We start from the raw sequence: 19,603 nt of genomic DNA on the forward strand, positions 1-19,603 counted from the left end.
GTTAGCTCTTCACCCCTTTCACTGTATCTTCTTTATAACTTATGATCAGATCAGGACAAACTTTGGGAAGGAGGCATTCACATAGAAAGGGGATTCAAGGTTGTTCAAATGGTACAGCTGGCCCCAAAGAGGTCCAGGGACAGGCCAAGGTCCCTGGGAGCAGTGGCAGGATAGATTTCAAACATCGTCTCCAGATTGGACTGATGGAAATGTGTTCCCACAATACAATTGTATTTGTGTTTTTGCTCACTGTAAAACCAGAAATGTTTGCATGCATTTTTGATTTTGCAAATTTCATGAGAGCCAAGATTTGCAAACTTAGAATGCATGCAAAAGTTCTTATTTACACTATATGCATTGAATGCCAGTGGCAACTTGTGAAAAGAAACCTGTCGGCTCCAATTCACGAAAATTTCATGATGTGAAAGTATCTTGCTTAACAGGTACAATAGTAACAAGTTAAGTTCAATAAAGATTGGATAGTCAGTGATTGGTCCCTACATGCGAAATGGAAAATGTGTGGAACTTATTTCTCATAATGAAACTACCAGATACTGTAAAAGTGGAAATTTTCACGGTCTTGAAATTTTCGTGCATTTTGTGCAACCAGAAGCTATCGCGAAAATAAAAGCACATGAATATTTTTGCATGTCATATGTTCCAGTAGTTGATGTCTTGATTCCGCGGAATTAAAAACACATGAAACTTTTCTTACGCGGCTGAGCGCAAAAAAAAAAATTTAGTCAGGCAAAACTATCCACTTACAGTCTTGCTTGGTTTGATGTAGCATCTGTGTGTGTTATAATTCAGCATTCTGACTAGAATGCTTCTGAGGGAGTGAGCTGAGCAGACTGCTCATGTTGGGTGGATTTCAATAACTAAGGTGTGTGAATGTATTCCCATTTGGAGCACCTCCAAATATGGTGTAAAGATCTTGCATAGAAACATCCATAGTTCTAATTGATGTAACACATGAAGATTTTCACCTATTTTTATGCCTCCGCCACAAAGTATCGCTGGAAACATGTTTTTGGGTTGTCCATCCTTCCATCTGTCCGTCTGTCTGTCCGTCCCTCCATCGTCCGACTGTAATCAATTTTGTGGACAGTGTAACTAAAAATTTGTTTGAGGTATCCTATCATGCAACTTGGCATATATACACGTATGTATTAGTGGGCGAGCCGATCAACTTTTTTGGTGTACATGCTCATGGTTTAAGGTCAAAGGTCACAATCAAATGCTCAAAATTTCACTATTTCCCTTACATCTATGCAATGCATGCAGGTATTTTCTTGAAGCTTAGTGTGTACATGTACTATGCAATAAAGATTCTCTAGAGAGAGTTTTGGGCCATTCATTAATTCATTATTTATTTATTTGGCAAAATATAAAACAATATACAACTTACAGGTCATCACAAAGAAGCAAATACATGCCAAGACTCCTAACGGAAGAAGCAATTGTGTGCTTTTGGCTGGAGTCCTAAAAAAAAAAAAAAAAAAAAAAAAATATATATATATATATATATATATATATATATATATATATATATATATATATATATATATATGTACAATCAACCAACACTTGTGGCACGGACCAATACATACAGAAGATTAGTCCAAATTGAAATAACACATATATGTACTTAAATCATCTGTTATCAAACACAAAAACATACTTTTGCTTAATTTGTTGGCAGGCACGCACACAGACATACACACACACTCACACATGCATCCTAAGTGAACAGAGAAAAAGAGATTAGAAAAAGAAAGGTAGAGGAAGAAAGGAAGTCTAGTCAGTCATGGATACCATCTGTCTGAATACACTTTGTTTGTATAGAACTTTAAACCTAGAAAATGTTAGCTAGATGGGTCAACATTAATAGAATTCCATTCCTTGACACCTGTAAAATGAATAGATTGCAATCTGTCAATATGTAAAAGTGGAAATATATTTTGTTTTCCATATGGTCCAGAAGTTGATATGTTGATTCCATGGAATTAAAGACAAATGCAAACAGAAGGAAACTGACAGCAGAAATGAATATAATTTTTCAACTAATGAATTAAAAATGCGCAACACTCTTCTTAAACGGCTGAGCGCGAAAAATTTGTCATGCGAAAATATCCACTTTTACAGTAGGCCTACCTGCTCTCTTAGACAATATAGCCATTCATCCAATGAAACCTAGTTCAAGGAATGTGAACATTCAACACATTTGTGACAAATGCAATTCTATGAAACTGCCATCACACATTGTCAAGGCGTAGATAGGGCCTACCATTGACCTACTAGTATTAGGAGAACCATGTATTATGGCAGAGACATACCGGTACCAGTCGTCATTGCGACATTTCTAGTAAAAGACTAGCGTGCGTACTATGACGTAATATGCCTACAGTAATGCCTGTTCTTGAAACATATGGCCCTTGAAAGTCAGCCTCGCAGATTCTGAAAACAAAGAATTATAGGAAACAACATTGCTTGTTTATACTGGTATATCTAATTGGTGTGGTAGGGCTATGGTTGCTACTACTATTTTCCTTTTTTTGCGTGTGTATTTGTGTGAGTGAGTGAGTGAGTATGAGGGGCTGGGTTTTTTTTTTCGGTTTTTTTTTTCTTTTCTTTTTTTTTTTGTTTCATATTTCCACCTCTAACAATAAAGGATCTGTTACATTATTGCAGTAACAGCAAAGTTGTCACAATCAGTAGAGGGCGTTTTCCCAAAACACTTGCGTCATCGACTGGGCAAAACGTCGGTAGCTGGCAGCCATTTTTACTTTCTTCTCTTAGAATAGTGAAAGACGTCGTGGAAATTGAATGACCATTGACACAAAATGTCGCTAGATCAAGACTACCATCAGTACGGCATACGGAGCCGGGATGTTCTTGATACTGAAGACGACGCTGCTCTAATATCAAGGTTAGTGTTCGATTGAGAGATGATGTTAAAAATGTTCGGTAACGGGCCGTACCATTTTGGATGGTTGTAGGCGCAGGCCTACAAGAGGCTAAGAGCCGCGATATGATGCCGCCTTGCTTCCCACTCGTCACTCATGGCGCGATGGCGTCTGGATTTATTATTTAGCCTGGTCGGGCTAATTTATCTGTGTGTAACTAACAGTATCACGTTAGACTTAACACATGTGTGCAAGATTGTGTCTTTCTGTAGACCTATTGTAGTATTAGTAAATAATGATAATAGGCCCTAGGCCTAGAGAAAATGTTGTTTGGGCCAAATATTCTTCATTGGCGTCCATGAAGTGTCGCTCCACTGTGCTGTGCTGTGGGAGCGCCCCCACAGTGCAGTGGGGGCCATGAACATGAGGACAGATTTGCATAGGCCCTAACGTTACACTGATGAGAGAGAGAGAGAGAAAAAAAACATACATTGATCCTAATGTCATAAATTCAGGCACTTCTGTCCCTGTGTTCACATTCACGAATCCCTGCGACGCAGGGAAAGTCCCATGGCCACGCCACGTAGAAGATATGCACAGGCAAGCCGCGCATGCGCGATTCGCTACTGCCCTCGCTCGCATTAGCATGACGTCATTTTTCATTCATGAATCGGGAGCTACACCGAAGCTGCATCATCATTGGCTCTTTATCCCCGTCATTTACATATTTTCCCACAACGTTATAGCATGTGTGCGACAATTTCCAGTGCGATTGGCCGGACAGTTCGATACCAAACTCGGCATTTTTACATCAAGTCTTTGATTTTTGGCAAAACATTTTCCTCCTTCGATGTAACCATGTATTCAGCGAAGCTATCGTTGTGTTTGAAATTTGATAAGTCATATTTTTACATGATTTTAAGGTATGAATTTGTGAAGTAGTTTGATGTGTTCGTTGGTGTGTGTGTATCAATAGATGTGATTTGTATGGTAGCGACATGTACGGGTGTGGAGCGACACACATAAGAAGCTCAACACCACGATGCAAATTAGTCGCCATATTGTGTGGTTTGTTTATCGTTGTGTACTGATGGGTGCTCTTTAGTTGAGCTCGCCGCCATGGCCGCTACATAACATGATGGCAAGCATGCATGTTGATTGCAGTGCATTGTGTACCCCACGCCGCTCCACGGAGTAGTGAATCTTGCACACCATGCAGTGCGGTGAAGCGGACGGCCGGGCAATCAGCCAATCAGTGGCCCGGCTATCTTTCTAGTGCCGTCTATGGGGAATTGTCTGCGTGCACGCTACGGGACTTTCTCCTCAAAATACGAAAATCAGATGTACACCAAGCCATGAAATGAGATCAATTATCCGTAGATTGATATGTAATATAGACATGAACAGTGTTGAAATCGGTCAATTTTTTCGTTTTCTTGTAAAAATCTTGCGTTTTAATATTTTTTTGCGTTCACAATTTTCCCTTTGTAGTAGTGAGCGCCCTAGCCGCCTCAATTCGCCGATCGTAAGTACAGAGCGCTGAGCTAGCACGCGGCATCCGCGGGCAGTCGTAAATCACACAACACCCATAGCGACTCCCGCGGGAGCAACCGCAAAGCTCCTCACGATCACGGGCTCTGATCGGGCAGCCAATTTTACTGAAACAGGCATTGCAAGGTCCATTGCATGTACCGTTCTTGCCACATGCACTAACATGCGCTCGATAAATTTTCCTTTCAAAAAACCAGAAGACATTTCAATTTTGAAAAAGGGAAGTTTCGATACTGCCATATTTTGTGCAATGTGGATTAAGTACCTGGTACAAAATACACCAAAGGTCACGACGAATAAGTGCGAAATTTCGACTTAGCATGCCGAACAGATCGTCCTTTCATAACAGTAACATTGCAAGTACATACGCATAGCATATTATGCACATAGATAAAAACACAAACACATGAACAGAAAGGTTACCAGCAGTTTGTTTTAAGCACTATTCATTTCAAAAATATCTTTCAAAATATTACACAGTTTTTTATATGATTTCACTATCTTCACCAATACGAATTCATTATCAGTACCTGTGGGTGTTTCAAAAATATTTATTGCTGGGGATGGCGCGAATCCTGAGAAAAGTATTAGAAGTCTAAGGTTCCATGATGGAATCTGACGTGATATTGATCTCCAAGAGATATCTTGTGAAGATAGTGACAACAACAACAACAACAGTAATGATGATAATAATGATAATAATAATAATAATAATAATTATATGGCATTGCAAGGGCTTAACTTCATTTAGAAGCGTCAAGTTCCCCATAAACCATGAAATTTGGGTTCCTCTTATGCACGCCAGATATCTTCTTATTTTTTAAACAAAATTTCAAATACCTGGTAAAAAGACTCAATCTGAGATAGCTTTGCGAATCCCCTACCGCACCAACTGTACGTCAAAACCGGTAAGAAGGCATAATGATCAAGCTTCTGTTGTAACTTTATTTTATCTCTGGCTCTCTTTACCTGCGCATGCCATTGTCCTATTTGTGTGCACGCCAGAGAATGAGCGCTTGTTAAAACGCGCAGAGTTAAGCAAGGCGTATTTACCCAAGGGAGCAATCTTGGTTGAAATGTCTTAGATGCTACTTCTAACAATATTTCCTATTGGATATGATTATTGCGATGGGCGTAGTTATCATGACTTACAACACCGTTAAACAGTTTTCAGAATACCGATATACAACTGTTTTAGCGGTGTTGTAACTCACAGACTTACAATGCAAGTTACAACACAAGTTACAACAGAGATAAAACGGTGTTCAGAATACCACCCCTGGTTTCAAGTGGCAGAGCTTGCCCCACAACTCGGGGACAGATGAGATAGCAGTGTCGACGGTCGGTTGTTTACAAAAAAGATAAGATATCCAATGACTTTCCCCGCAACGACGGGTCCAAATCCAATGTGAACGCAGGGTAAAAGTACCCTGTATAACAAGCAAAAGGCTGGCATATAAAGGCGCGAGTAGAAATTATTTCTATAATGTACAAGAGCGCGCACCCTAGCACTAGGTACAGTACATCAAATGTATGTATATGCAGTTCTAGAAGGAGTAATTATCAAATGTTGCACACCTGTCGCTGTGTGTGTTTGTCGCGATGACATCTGTCTGGTTGGGCTATTCGTTGAGTAAATAATGCATCATGCAATGCATGAGCCTCCAAAATCTGACAGAAGTTACATTTTAGCACTTTTGCAAGTGTTGGAATAACGCAATTACCTGATGAAATCTAAATGCTGCTCTGGACACAAGTGATTGGCACAGTACAAAAACACTCAGCACATACATGCAGTGAGGGTTGATTGTTTGATTTTACTGAAGGTAGTGATCACAGGGGCTTTTTCTATGGTGTCTTTGAGAAGCTGAATTTCTTTGTCCTTTTCCCTCTGCCAAAACTTGCAGTAGTAATTTGTATACACAGTGGTTGAGCTTGTGTGTGTGCATCCCCTGGTCCTATATATATCTCTATCTCTTTTTATATCTTGTTTCCTTTTTCTTTCATTTATAAGTGTTGTATTTTCCCTCTCCTTCCTATTCATCTTTCTTTTTTCTTTTTTTTTTGGTTTCCTCTTGTGTAACTTTTATTGATTTCCTATTCAGTTCCTCTTCATTTTTTTTTTCTGTTTCCTTATGTATCTCTTCCTTGATTTCCATGTCAACATGTATATTTTTCTTTTTTCCTGATATACAGTAAAATGATAGAGTGAATAATAATCAAATATTAGCTTTTGCACTGTTGACTGTAACTGTACTAATGTGTTGTGATCATTTATGTTGGCAGAGCAAGAGATGTGATTAGCAGGGCTACAGGCCAGTATCCTCAGGTACAAGGGTCATGGGATCGCCAGCGCCTTCTTACATCAGGATGGGAGTCAAGTGCTTATTCATCTTCGCTGGGAGATACTGATGATAGAGTGCGATCACGTAGCAGAAGTGATGGTGAGTGCTGTATTGGAAGTCGTTTAAAGGGCCTCTGAAATCTAAATGCATGTTGATTTTGTGTTGATTTATGATACCCTCAACATCACTTTTGCGGTGAAACGAATATCTAGAAACATTCCATATATTTTTAATGATTATTTTCTTCTATTTTTCTTCAGATTACTTGGCAACGCCAAGTGATATTTATGTGACTAACAAAAGACATGGCGAGGGAACATGCAAGTTATGCTGAGTTGAGGGACGGTGTATTCCAATGTCTTTTGTTAAACATTTCAGTACTTTAGCAATGATTGACAGATGAGGTCATCTGAGGAATATTGGTTTGGAAGGATTTTTTGTGGGCATTCCCAAGTAATCTGAAGAAAAATAGAAGAAAAAATTGTTCAAATGGAATGTATCTAGATATTCGTTTCACTGCAAAAGTGATGTTGAGGATATCATAAATCAACACAAATCAACCTGCATTTGGATTTCAGGGGCCCTTTAAAGTTTAGAAATCAGCTTACTCATAAATGTGAGTTCACTCTTTTTCAAAAGAATATTAAATATTTTGGGATGTGAGTGCAGAGTGTTTGGTAATCTATCACAGGTCTATAGTGTTTGATGCAAAGAATTAAATTCTGTTTAAAAAAAAGACTGAGTCAGTGGCATCTAAATTATTGTATGTCATTGCATTCAATGTTTGTTAAAGAATAAAACTTTCATTGAAAACACACAAGTGGGTTCCTCCTGAGACAAATGCTAACAGTTTGATGCAATATGCCATGAAAGAATAACCAAATGTTGTATTGCTTTAGGTTTGCACAAAGTTACATTTGTAAGCCTTGTTTGTACTACGCTATGTGTTCAGAGCTTGTTTAATCCATTGCTTAGTCCCATACATGCATGTGTTTATGTATTTTGATTATGGTGATTCACTAGGTTGGAAAGATTAGGACTTTGTTGTGGTGGTGTATAGGCTGCACCCTCAAATTTATTGCTCGAGGTTTCTCCTGAAAATAAGGCAAACCTTCATTGCTGGTGAATACTGTGTATGACGAGTATATATTAAAGTCAAATGCAAATATTTATTGTGTTAAAGATGCTGCTTGATTGATTATTGAATGTAAGAAGAGAAAATTATACCTGTCACAATTTTTTTGATTCTTATCCAGCTCGAGATTATGATGACCGTGACTACCACCATGAAGAAAAGAAAAGTCGCACAAGAAATAGACGAAGAGAGCGGAGAAGGGATGAAGTGAGTTTTTTCCTTTGCCAATTTTATGTCCGTGATATACGTGCTTGACAGATAGCATTTAAGGTGAAAACCTTGATTCAGAATGTTTACCCAGAGTTTTATCATGAGATGACTTTAGTCATCAGTGATGTCCGTTGCAATTTTACTTCTGATAGCCCCTGACTCTTGGCCACAGAGCGTCCTATACTGAAATAAAAATATCCAAAACAAAACTTCATTTGAGACTGCAATTTTTTTTTTTTTTTTTTGCAAACAAGTCTTGAAATAAATTCATATAGCGTCTGTGTCTTTACAATTTTGTTGAGATGAATGAAGGCTTTTCTGTTACATCTGTATATGAATTTTTGTGTACTAGGTCCTAAGTAAAGTATAAACATTGTTTTGCCTTTTGATTGAATTACTAATGTTTTTTTTTTTTTTTGGGGGGGGGGGGGGGAGTGGGAATGACGTATATAAAATAAATGTAATTGGTATCATCCCAAAATGTTTGTATATATCTTGGTATTTTCCCCTTATCTTTCAGAGGAGAGCTCAGTCAGAAAAGCCTTGCAGAACAATTCTTATCAAGCATCTTCCTGTAGAAGTAGATGAAGCACATGTAAGTTTGACTGCAAATGCACATTTTTTTTTTTTTTTTTAATTGCACAAGTACATGATTACAGGGATTGACACATTTGTTTGGGAAGTGGAATTTGGAAGTGACCCAGCAAAGATTTTTTACTCCCAGAATGTGAGCATCTAGGAGAACTAGAATCTAGAAAATCTAGAATCTAGAAATCTAAAAAAACAAGGAAAACTATGCCATGTTTAAATGGCAAAGGTATTTGCTGGGAATAACATACACAAGGAAAATGTGAAAATGCACAAGCTGAAAATGTTTCAACATTCAATGCATAATGCTTACAGGTACAGTCAAATTTCTTGCCTCCATGTTTCAAGAAATATGTGTGTGTTCTAAATCTGTAGCCTGATGTGCTGACAATTTTAAAATGTTTTAACATACAGGAATATCCACACATAAAGATTGAAGATATCTCCTTCCTTTAAAAGTGAGACAAAATATGAATAAAATGTCCCTAATTTCTACTGTGTTAGACATGGGTGTCACTATGACATATTTGTGTGAGATAAGAATTATCTAAATTTATTCTATTCCAGTACCCAGTGTCCGAAGTGGGTACTTATATTCTTGTATATATTGCTGCAAATGTTTTTGCCAATTGTTATATTCTGTTATGTTTCAACAGTTACGGGGAATTTTGCAGCTATTTGGATCACCAATCCAGGATGTGCGGCTAGTCAAACACAAAGACTCAGGTGAGATTGTGTAGGAGACGGATACTCCTCAAGAGTGGTGGGGCAGAATTTGGGACTGCTTGTATTTATGGACAGAGCATTGATTTATTTGGATTGGCATGCAAAATCACTTCCAATACCTCATCGTAGTTGTATTCACAGGAATGCAAGCCAGAGAAATTGATCATTTGTCACAAGAGAAACGAAAACATTGATGGAGAAACCTTTCTTCATTATACCTGTACCTTTCTTAGTCTTGCTTTCAACAAACCCATTTATTCCTCTTTGTCATTATGATGAAAGCTTTATTCCAGCAGGTTGAAAGGTCGTCTTGCAGCTGCACAGGTAGGTACATTTTGAGCATGCAGGTACAGATGTGTTCATTGTCAAATAATTTGCCACCAAGGCATCGACCAAAATATAGGCATCAGTTTATATTCCTGTTTTGTTCATAATTTGTCTGTATGGGAGCCTTTATGGATATCCAAAGGTAGATCACCGGCTTTGTAATCTGGGTGTGATGTTTGATATTTTGATGTAAATGGGTTTGTCTGTTTCAGACATTAATTTTACAGTTGTATCAGACACCAAATTATTGTGTCATGATATGTATTTAATTTTGGCATTGAAGCACCAAGTATTTGCCTAGTGATCTGCTTGAATAAGACAACTACTTTGATTGTAGTCCGTGAACTCAAAAAGAAAAAAAAAAATCCAACTATGTTGCCTCAGTATGTATATTTGATAGGAAAAAGTAGAGTTTCTATAACCAAGGCCTTAAGGATCTTATATTTGCCCCATTTTGTAGAACTCTTTCAAAAAATTTTAAAATTTGTGCATTGTAGAATATATATTCTTTTGAACTTCTTATTCAGCCATGTGGCTGTTCCTTTTCTTTTCAAAAGACCCATATTGGTTGACATACATTTTACCTAATGAATAGAAGGGGACATATGTAGCATATTCATTACAATAGTGGCTTGTCTGGCTCCTTATTTGAAGCCGTCATTAAGTGCTTCAAAATATCATCCAATAGAACCCTTGTAATCAGTAAATCATATTGACTGGTAATTACAGATGATTATGAGGTGCTGAATCAGACATGACTATGTGTAGGTGTGTGTTTGGAAAGTACTGGTGTTCTGTACAAGAGTCTTTCTCTTCAAGAAATAGAAAGCATGCCTTGTATAAATACATTTATGTGCTAGGCAGAGATGTGATTTCTGTCTAATGTTGCTGTATTTGGCATTTCTGCATCAATGTTGTTTCAATGTAGTGACAAATGATCAATTCTGTTCTTTTCACACTTTCTCTTTTTGGCAAAACATGCTGTCAAGCATACAAATTGATTGCCAATCATGTCAGCTGAATGCCTGTCCAGATAGATTAGGGGGAAAGAAAGAGAAAAAAAGGAAAGGATTTCAAATACTATGAATACCGTGAGAAAAAAACTCTGCTAACACCCAGCTTTTGGGTCCATTTGCTGGCCTCTCCTGTGTACCCTCCTTTAGGTGCTTCAAGAGGCTTCGCATTTGTGGAGTTCCAATTCCTTCCGGACGCTCAGCGATGGATGGAGGAAAACCAGGTTTTGTTGAGATCGTGCCCGTCACGATATTACGGCTCTCTTCTTCAGCTCCTACCCTGACATTAGTTGACCCCGCACCTCTTTCCAGACAAGAGCAGCAATCAAGCATTGCTGAGTATTTTGTGGGGGGGGGGGGGGGGGTAACAAAATAGGTGCAGAAAGCAACACAATGGTGGGCATGTATTTGTCATTAAACTAGACAGGAACAGTGGTGATTCAACTAGGAGAACTTAACTTGATTTTGACAATATGGGGGGGGGGGGGAATAATCATTTACACTGTCAGTTGATTCCATACCTGCAGCTTTATACAGGATATCATTTGGTGTTTTGGTCTCGCATGACCATCTAAATGAACATGTGGAAATGTAGCTTTTTACCTACATTAGCAGCAAACTGTAACCTTTTTCAGTGTCTTTGTTGCGCTCAGAGCAGTGTGTATTGACATGTTTGTGAGGTCTTTGCCCACAGTTGTTGCAGTCAGATAAATTAGCCAATTTCAGCTATGCAAGCCTCCTTGATCTTTCTATAAGTTGGAGTTTGACAGAAGTCTACAGCGAATGTTAGCGGACAACAGCCATTTTATAGGAGAGAGAGGCATTCTTTCCTTCTGCAAAACTAGTGGAGCTCCACAGATTTGATGAGAAATTTGTTTTAAATCTGAATAATGCAGTTTGTATCAACAAATCTTCATAAAGGGCAGATGATCTAGTTGCTGTCTCTCTTCTAATATCTGTTGGTTTTACGCAGTCATCTTTGTAAAGGTACATTGCAGGGTCACGTGGTAGCAGTATCTATAAGCAAATGGCATGGCTGCCCAATAGTTTTATTAAAGGAGAGCTTACCCTCATAGTAAGGCTATTTTGGATAAGAGTAATGAAACACAAGCACAGGTTAATGGAAATTTGAAACGAATCACAAATTTTGAGAGAATTAAAAGTCACTTAGATGGCATAAATGCAACATGCTGTTTGTCAAAAATGTTAGAAGAGGTGTGTTCAGAAAACTGAACCATTGACCATTTTTGGCTCTGTTTGTTTTTAGTCCAGTGGATTTGTGTGAGATACTACACAAAACACACTGTAGTCATGTGACGGAGAGCTATTGCCAGCTCCCCAAAGGACACCATGTTTGATGATAATACTGATGCTTACATTTTCATACACATTCAGTACTGCTCAAGTTTTACTGAGCTATTGCTCTTGTTGAATTACCTTTATTCAAATCATCTTGTACTTGGGGGTAAATTCTCAGAATCAGTTTTTTTTTCCTATTCCCGGGCAGTTTAGTGTCAAACTGTCCGAAGCTGAAAAGTGAGGCATATTTATATATGCAGATCTTATACAATGATTATTATTCAGAATGCTTTCTCTGAAAGGTTTCACATGCTTTGTTTGCTGTCAAGGTTGTTACAGTGGTATCCCTAGTTTGCGCAAATCAGACTTGTTTTTTGTCATTTTTTTTTTTTCGGTGTGTGTGTTGTTGGTGGTCACTGGTGACAGAGGTCATGGGCTTAATTCAGACTGTCTTTAGTTAGTCTTGAAGAAAGCATGACCTCCGAGGAGGCTTTTTGGCAGGTTTCAAGGTGGTAACAGAAGAGACTTTCACTAATATTTGTGTGTGTTTCTGTGTTTCAATGTTTGCAGGGCGTTTTGGTGATAGGCGATGGCCGTGCTACCCTGACCTACAGCAAGAGCAGAGGGGATGAAGACTGGTTCTGTTCACAAGTGAGTATTCTTCAGATGATGTGTTTAGTTCATAAAAGACTGTGATAAGTATTGTGACCTGTGAAAAGAATACCCAGTCCTGTTTAGGACTATCCACATGGCAATTCCACCGTTGCATTACACCGATTCACAACACAAGAAGACTCTACTATCCCTCCTTTCCTTACACTTTTCTTGTCACTTCATTCATCTCTTCTCTCCACAGTCGTTTTCATGGTCATGAGTATGGATGAAAGCCTTCACAGACTTCATCCACCGGCACAATGGAACGATTTGAAATACATTTACAATTATGGATTTGACATTTTGACATGTCAAAGAAATACATCGAAGTGAAAAGCAGAACTGAGAGACATTGATGTGGAGATGTCCACTTTCTGTTTTAATGTTTTTATGCCTCCGCCACGAAGTGGTGCCGGAGGCATTATGTTTTCGGGTTGTCCGTCCGTCCGTCCGTCCGTCCGTCCGTCCGTCCTTCCGTCCGTCCTTCCGTCCGTCCTTCCGTCCGTCCGTCCTTCCGTCCGTCCGTCCTTCCGTCCGTCCGTAATGAATTTTGTGGACAGGGTAACTATCAAAACCTCTTGAGGTATCCTAATGAAATTTGGCATGTATGTGTATTAGGGGGTGAAGTTGTGCCTATCAACTTTTGGGTGCACATGCTCAAGGTCAAAGGTCAAAAGGTCAAGGTCAAATGCTTAAAATTGCACTATTTCCCCCATATCTATGCATTGCCTGAAGATATTTTCTTGAAACTTAGTGTATACATGTATTACCCAATTAAGATTCTTTGGTGAAAGTTTGGGGTCATGAGGTCAAAAGGTCAAAGGTCAAAAGGTCAAGTAAAATGTTAAAATTTCACTTTTTTCTCTGTATCTTCGAAATTGTTCAAAGTATCTTTATGGAACAAAGTATACATGCATATACTGACTGGCAGTAGTTAGGTAGGGAATTGGGGGTTCATGGGGTCAAAGGTCAGGGGTCAAAGGTCAAGGGCAATACTTTGAAATTTTACTATTTCCCTTATATTTATGCAATGCCAGCAGGATTATTTTTTTAAAAACTTAATGTATGCATGTATATTACCCACTAGAGATTCTCTGGGATTTTTTTTTTGCCAAGAAGGTCAAAGGTCAAAAGGTCAAAGATCAAGTGAAAGTGCTGAACTTACTACTTTCTCCATATCTCGGAAGTGGCTCAAGTAATCTTTAAACTTAGTACATATTTATGTATGTTCTGCCTGATAGTGATTCTCTTATGAATCAAAGACCAGATGAAAATGATAACAATTTACTGTTCAATACAGAAATTGCACTTTTTCTCCATACCTTGAAAATTACTCAAGTGCGTAAACTTATGAAAGGGTCAAAGTCGAAGTTAAAGTACATGCTCTCCTATTCATCCAATTAAACATAGGTCAAGGAAGGTAAACATTCGATACATTTGTGACAAACATGTACTTTTAATATTTTGCCAATTTTGTGAAAATGTAATCACACATTGTCCACATGTACTATAGACCTATTAGGAGAATCATGCATTATGGCGGAGGCATACCAGTCGCCATAGCGACATTTCTAGTTCTTGATATCATGTTTTATTGACACAATTGTATCTTTTCTCCACAGTGCGGAACTCAAAACTTCAAGAGAAGAGCCAACTGCTTCAAGTGTGGTATTGAAAAAAATGGTAAGTTGCTGCTTTTAGAAATATTGCAAGTTGTGAAAGCTATGTGCCTTAACCCTAATCAGGCTGGGCTTTTTCGGCTATGCTATATCGGGGGGGCGGGGGGCGGGGCGGATTCCGCCCCCTCCCCCCTTCAGATCTCGCCTATGGAACGCGTGATCGCGCCGAAAATCGGCACACGCGACGCCCGCGACGTATACTATCAAAATGTATGGTTGCTTTCTCCGAAAAATGTTTCTTATATTTTATATTGATTAATTATTGTAATTTATGCATAAAATCAGTTTTGGGCTCTAAATCACTTATTAATGCTCTAATTAAGCTAATTTCTTTTTTAAAATGTTTCTTGTATCATTCTCCTGAGACATAGAATAAAAAAAAATCTGTATCGAAATTAATTTCTTATGTATTGATTGTTTTTGAATTTCTTATGTATTTCTTTGTTTTTCGACCTTTTGTTTTTGTTTGTTTTTTGGCCAAAATTTGTCACAGACATTTTTCGAAGCTTTATTATGCTAAAATAAATTAATTTCGTCCATTCTAAGTCAAGATATGAATTTTTATGTGAATTAATTGAAAAAACACAATTTGCTTTGGATTTGTACACAAAATCACGTTTTGGAGCAATTTTGGGGTTGACAAATTTTTTTCGAACGGGCGTCGCGTCAAAACGGTACACGCGGGCGCAACAATTTTGGTCTCAAAAGTTGCGCGATACTTGAAAGAATAAAGTCATGAAACATCGCGGCGGGAGCTTATCGCGCTGCGAAGATATTGCGCGAAACGTCAAGGGGGGGGGGCGGATTCCGCCCCCCCCAGCCTGATTAGGGTTAAAGGCCAATCAGTGGAGAAGATGGAACCTGATAATTTGTTGTCTGTCTTGGGAATTATGAATTGTCAATCATATCACACTTGTAATATTTGCTAATAATTTGACTTATGCGTGTGTGACTGTGTGTGCACCATGTCTGGTAAATGTGGGCAGTCATGTACATCAAATCAATCTTCCCTCTTTTCTGCCACATATTGGACTTTTTTGGCCTGAATTGCAGAGGTATATTGATTTATTGATTACTGTGTAATTTCTCACCAGGTTATTGTGCAATTTATTTTGGAATTTTGCCTACCATCTTTCTTTCTCTTGTTCTTTTATTTTTCCATTTATTTATTTATTTATTTATTTATTTATTTATTTATTTATTTATTTATTTATTTATTTATTTATATATTTATTTATTTATTTATTTATTTATTTATTTATTTATTTATCTATCTATTTATTATTCTGAAGAAAGCTTTTGCTCTTTAGTGCTTGGTTCTGTTGTCATTTCATAGGGTAAAAAGCAAAAAGGCCTTCATGTTTAACCCAATAATTAACCTCAACTGTTTTTGCAGTAAAGCAAATTGTCCTCTGTTTGTTTCTTTCAGAATCCGAAAGGTATAGCCAAATCAGTGTCGTCCCCACAAGAAGTGAGTAGACAATTCATGTTTACATGTTGTCAGTATTACAAGCTTTTTGATATTTCCATTAGTGTAAAACTGAGTAATTGAGATGGACTCTGGTGTAAATGTATGAATTTGTATTGTTCATTTTCTGTCCTGTCAGCTAAAACATAAAATTATCATAGATTATGTGAATGAAGCTTATATGAATGAACCTTTACAAATATTTGTATGCCTCCACACTGAAGGGGTGTCATAGGCATTATGTTGTCTCTGTTGTCTATCCTTCTGTCTGTCCCATTACAATTTTATATCATGATGCAAAGTCCCTATTCATTGACTCCTAACATGTCAGAAATTAGTATCATGGCAAAGGAAAATGTACTGAGTACAGCCTGCAAGGTTGAATGTAAAGAATTAAAGTTGGTTTATAATTTCTTGTATTTCAATCCTGCAATATTCACAAAGACATCAAATATATGTCATGTTCTGGACATAAATTCCACCAAGTGTAAGTCAAATGATAATGTTACTTAGTGTTATGAATGCAGATTAATTGGAAAATTAGAAAAGAAGTGACTCTCACAAGACCTTTGTTGAATTGTAGTATTTTTGAACGGAGATGAAAATTTGTGCTGCCTCTCAAGAACAGTGAACTTTTCTATACCCTAATATTAGTTCTCCTGTTGATGGGACTGGATTCACTTACTTCGGAAGAAAAAGTCCAGAAGGAGCTGCATGAGATTACTGCCGTAGATATGAACATCCAACTCATCAGAGACCCAACAACAAACATGTCCAGGGGCCTGTGTTATGTAGCTTTGTCCACTATAGAATATGCCAGCCATCTCCTGGAGATCATTGCCAATATGCAACCCCCGTTCATGTTGGATGGCAAGCAGAGTGAGTATCCCTTTTGGCTATCTCACAAGTGATTATTATTATTATTATTATCATTTTCTCTTTTTTTGCCAGCAAAAGAAATGAGTTTTCTTCCTCATTCAATTTCAAAATTATTTACGTGTACGTCCTATGTGGGAGACACTCATTTCTGATGATGTTTCTTTGTCTCTACATGCAGGTCAAAGTGCATGTCATGCATGTGTGCATACAAGTTAATGATAGTTTTTCCTATTTTTGTTCCTACAAGTGTAAATCATTCAAAAGGTAAACTGCATATCAAGTCTTTCTTTATTGGACGGGTGTAGGCATAGATAATGAAGTCATCATCTCTGCCAAGTGTTCCAAGCCTTGTCTCGAAGCTGAAAGTCTGATAGGGCTATTTGATTAACCTATAAATATTATTTCCTCATTGTGCATGTAATAGGCTTGCTTTCAGCTTGTATCAGTTGTAACACTTCAAATTTAGAGCCTATTTTTTGTCTATGCTGGTCTCTTGTAGATGTAAATGTAGGTGTTTTTTTTTCTTTGAGTGTAAATGTGTGTCTTGGCACATCTAGTCATATATATTGTATTACCAAGCAAGGATATGATGGTTTGTAGATACTGAACCTGTTATTTTCCTGTTCATTTATATTGTCTCCATAGTTTCTGTGCACTACTGTAAAGAGGGAACAGAAGAGGACTACTCTGCCTGGACAGAAGTGAGTCATGACATGATATACAATATCCACTGTAGTCATTTTATTTCATTTTGTTGTAGACATCATTCAATCCCATTGAGTGTGAATACTTCTGTATATGACATGACAGTTGCTATAAGTGGGCGCTATTGTGGTTGTACTTGTCGTGTTTCACAAATCTCTATTTAGTACGCAATACGCTACTTGAAAGTCCAACTTTGTCCCTTTGAGCTATGGGTAAAGAAAAAGTATGCTTTCTCAAGGTGATGCGAAAATGTTGCAGTCCAACAATACTAGTTTACAGATGTATGTTGTTGCTATGATGATTTGTGTATGTATAACTTGTACAATTTGTGTACTGATATTACCTTGACTTGGCCATGGTAGACTATTGTAAAGGCTGTTATTTTGCATACAGAAATTTTTGCAAATGAGGAGGTAACAGACATTTTTGCAAGATGTTTTCGGTAAATTTGCGATTTGACACTGAGGCTGTTGTAAGAAGATGTCTGCATCTATCTCCTTGCAGGGAGTCATTGTATCTGATTTATTGTCATTATTCCTGTCTGTATGAGTAGCAGCAGACTGATGTGACATCACAGGAGTACTATGAACAGTACTACCAGCAGACAGAAGCCAGCACAGCAGCCGCAGCAGCAGTAGCAGCAGCAAGTCAGTATGACCAAAGCTATGCAGGGTACACTGCAGGACAGTACACCGTTGCTGCCCAACAACAGCAGCAACAGGAACTTTCAGCCGCAGGTACGAGGGTCACAGTCCAATGTTGGTTTCTTTCAGTCTATCTTATGTTCAGTAAATATGATTGCATGCAAATTAATGGAATGTGTCATCTCAAATGTTATTTTCAATCTTGGCTTTTTATTAGCGCCACTATAAAGTAACCTTAAAAATATATATATTTACACAACAAAGATGTAAAGATGGACTAAGTAGATGCTTTCCAGCTCTTAAATGGGCTTTGCTATGTAAGCTGAGGGCTTTGAAAGTCAATTAAAATGCTTGCTTTTCTGAGGTTTCATGTGTGCAGTGCACTTAAGCCATATATGTGAGGTGCAGAAATGTCACTGTTGGAGAATACTGTATACGCTATATATTTCGCGGGGGTTTTATTTTCGCGAATTTCGCGAGTCGGGAGCTATTCGCGAAATTACCAACACGCGAAAATATTACCTTCCAAAATGAATCCCTTGCCTTGATGATACGAACATTTCAGTACTAGTATACCATGTCACGGCTTACCGAACCGATCATACTGGCTAAGCTTGTTTACGTACATATACACGTAGCAAGTCCATGTCTACTTACGAATACTGTAGAGAGCCAATCCATTATCGCAAGGGGACCACTCGTCAGAAATCTAGCGCGATGGACTTAACCACTTCAAAAATGTTGAATTCTAACTTACTAGTTCGCAGAGTTTGGTAAGTTTTTTTTCATGCAGTGTGTAACTAGCATCATTGTTATTTGCTAGTAATTTGAAAATTCACACTTTCTTTGCCACTTCATATTTTCTCTGGTCCCCCAATCGCGAATTTAACCACTCGCGAAAATGTGTGACAGCGGCAATTCGCGAAAATTTATGTACGCGAAAATTATAGCGTATACAGTATATGATTTCTGACTTGTATGTTTATTTATGGTCATTTTCCCCGTAGACAAAGCAGCTTTGGCGCAGGAGCAGGTTCAAGCAGCGCGGAAGATGCAGCTAGAGCAACAGCATATCACCAAGAAGCTGCTGAACAAGATCCGCCAAGGGCCAGAGAAGAAGTCCAAAAAGGCCAAAGTGGACTTACCTCCCCCAGGCACTGATGAAGAAGCCTTAGTCCAGAGCCAGGTTGTTGACACAGCTGTCACAGAGCAACCAGCAAAGACTACTGCTGTCACAGCTGAAGAGTGGAGCTCAGAGGCCGAAGGTCACGCAGTGAGTATTAGATAGGCTTGTCAGTCATCTCTCCCTGTTTTGCTCTTTTTGTACCAGGTTGCATGCTCTGTTCAGTGTCTCCTGAAGCTCGGTGGCACTAAAATTGTTCTTGTCACAACATACCACGAAAGCTGCTTTCAGTCACATTGTCATTCCCACTTGGGTTCTATTACTTGTTACAAGGAAACCCCTGCTATGAGA

General features: G+C 38.2%; 1 protein-coding gene across 1 annotated transcript in view; it reads left to right on the forward strand.

The window, feature by feature from the left end:
• The first annotated feature begins 2,789 nt into the window (after positions 1–2,789).
• The window catches only part of LOC139728014 (RNA-binding protein 5-like), a 29,192-nt gene continuing 12,378 nt past the window's right edge, over positions 2,790–19,603 (forward strand). Inside the window, exons 1-13 of the mRNA XM_071638983.1 lie at positions 2,790–2,929; positions 6,744–6,901; positions 8,059–8,144; positions 8,668–8,742; positions 9,392–9,461; positions 10,952–11,025; positions 12,671–12,751; positions 14,377–14,437; positions 15,863–15,904; positions 16,556–16,780; positions 17,426–17,481; positions 18,039–18,222; positions 19,137–19,402. Coding sequence (XP_071495084.1) covers positions 2,844–2,929; positions 6,744–6,901; positions 8,059–8,144; positions 8,668–8,742; positions 9,392–9,461; positions 10,952–11,025; positions 12,671–12,751; positions 14,377–14,437; positions 15,863–15,904; positions 16,556–16,780; positions 17,426–17,481; positions 18,039–18,222; positions 19,137–19,402 — 1,464 coding nt within the window. The 5' untranslated portion in view covers positions 2,790–2,843. The remainder of the gene's footprint in view (positions 2,930–6,743; positions 6,902–8,058; positions 8,145–8,667; positions 8,743–9,391; positions 9,462–10,951; positions 11,026–12,670; positions 12,752–14,376; positions 14,438–15,862; positions 15,905–16,555; positions 16,781–17,425; positions 17,482–18,038; positions 18,223–19,136; positions 19,403–19,603) is intronic.

Source organism: Diadema antillarum, unplaced genomic scaffold (assembly GCF_040938485.1).
Source record: "Diadema antillarum isolate AM-2024a unplaced genomic scaffold, OU_Dant_1.0 scf00000018, whole genome shotgun sequence".
Classification (NCBI taxonomy): Eukaryota; Metazoa; Echinodermata; class Echinoidea; order Diadematoida; family Diadematidae; genus Diadema; species Diadema antillarum.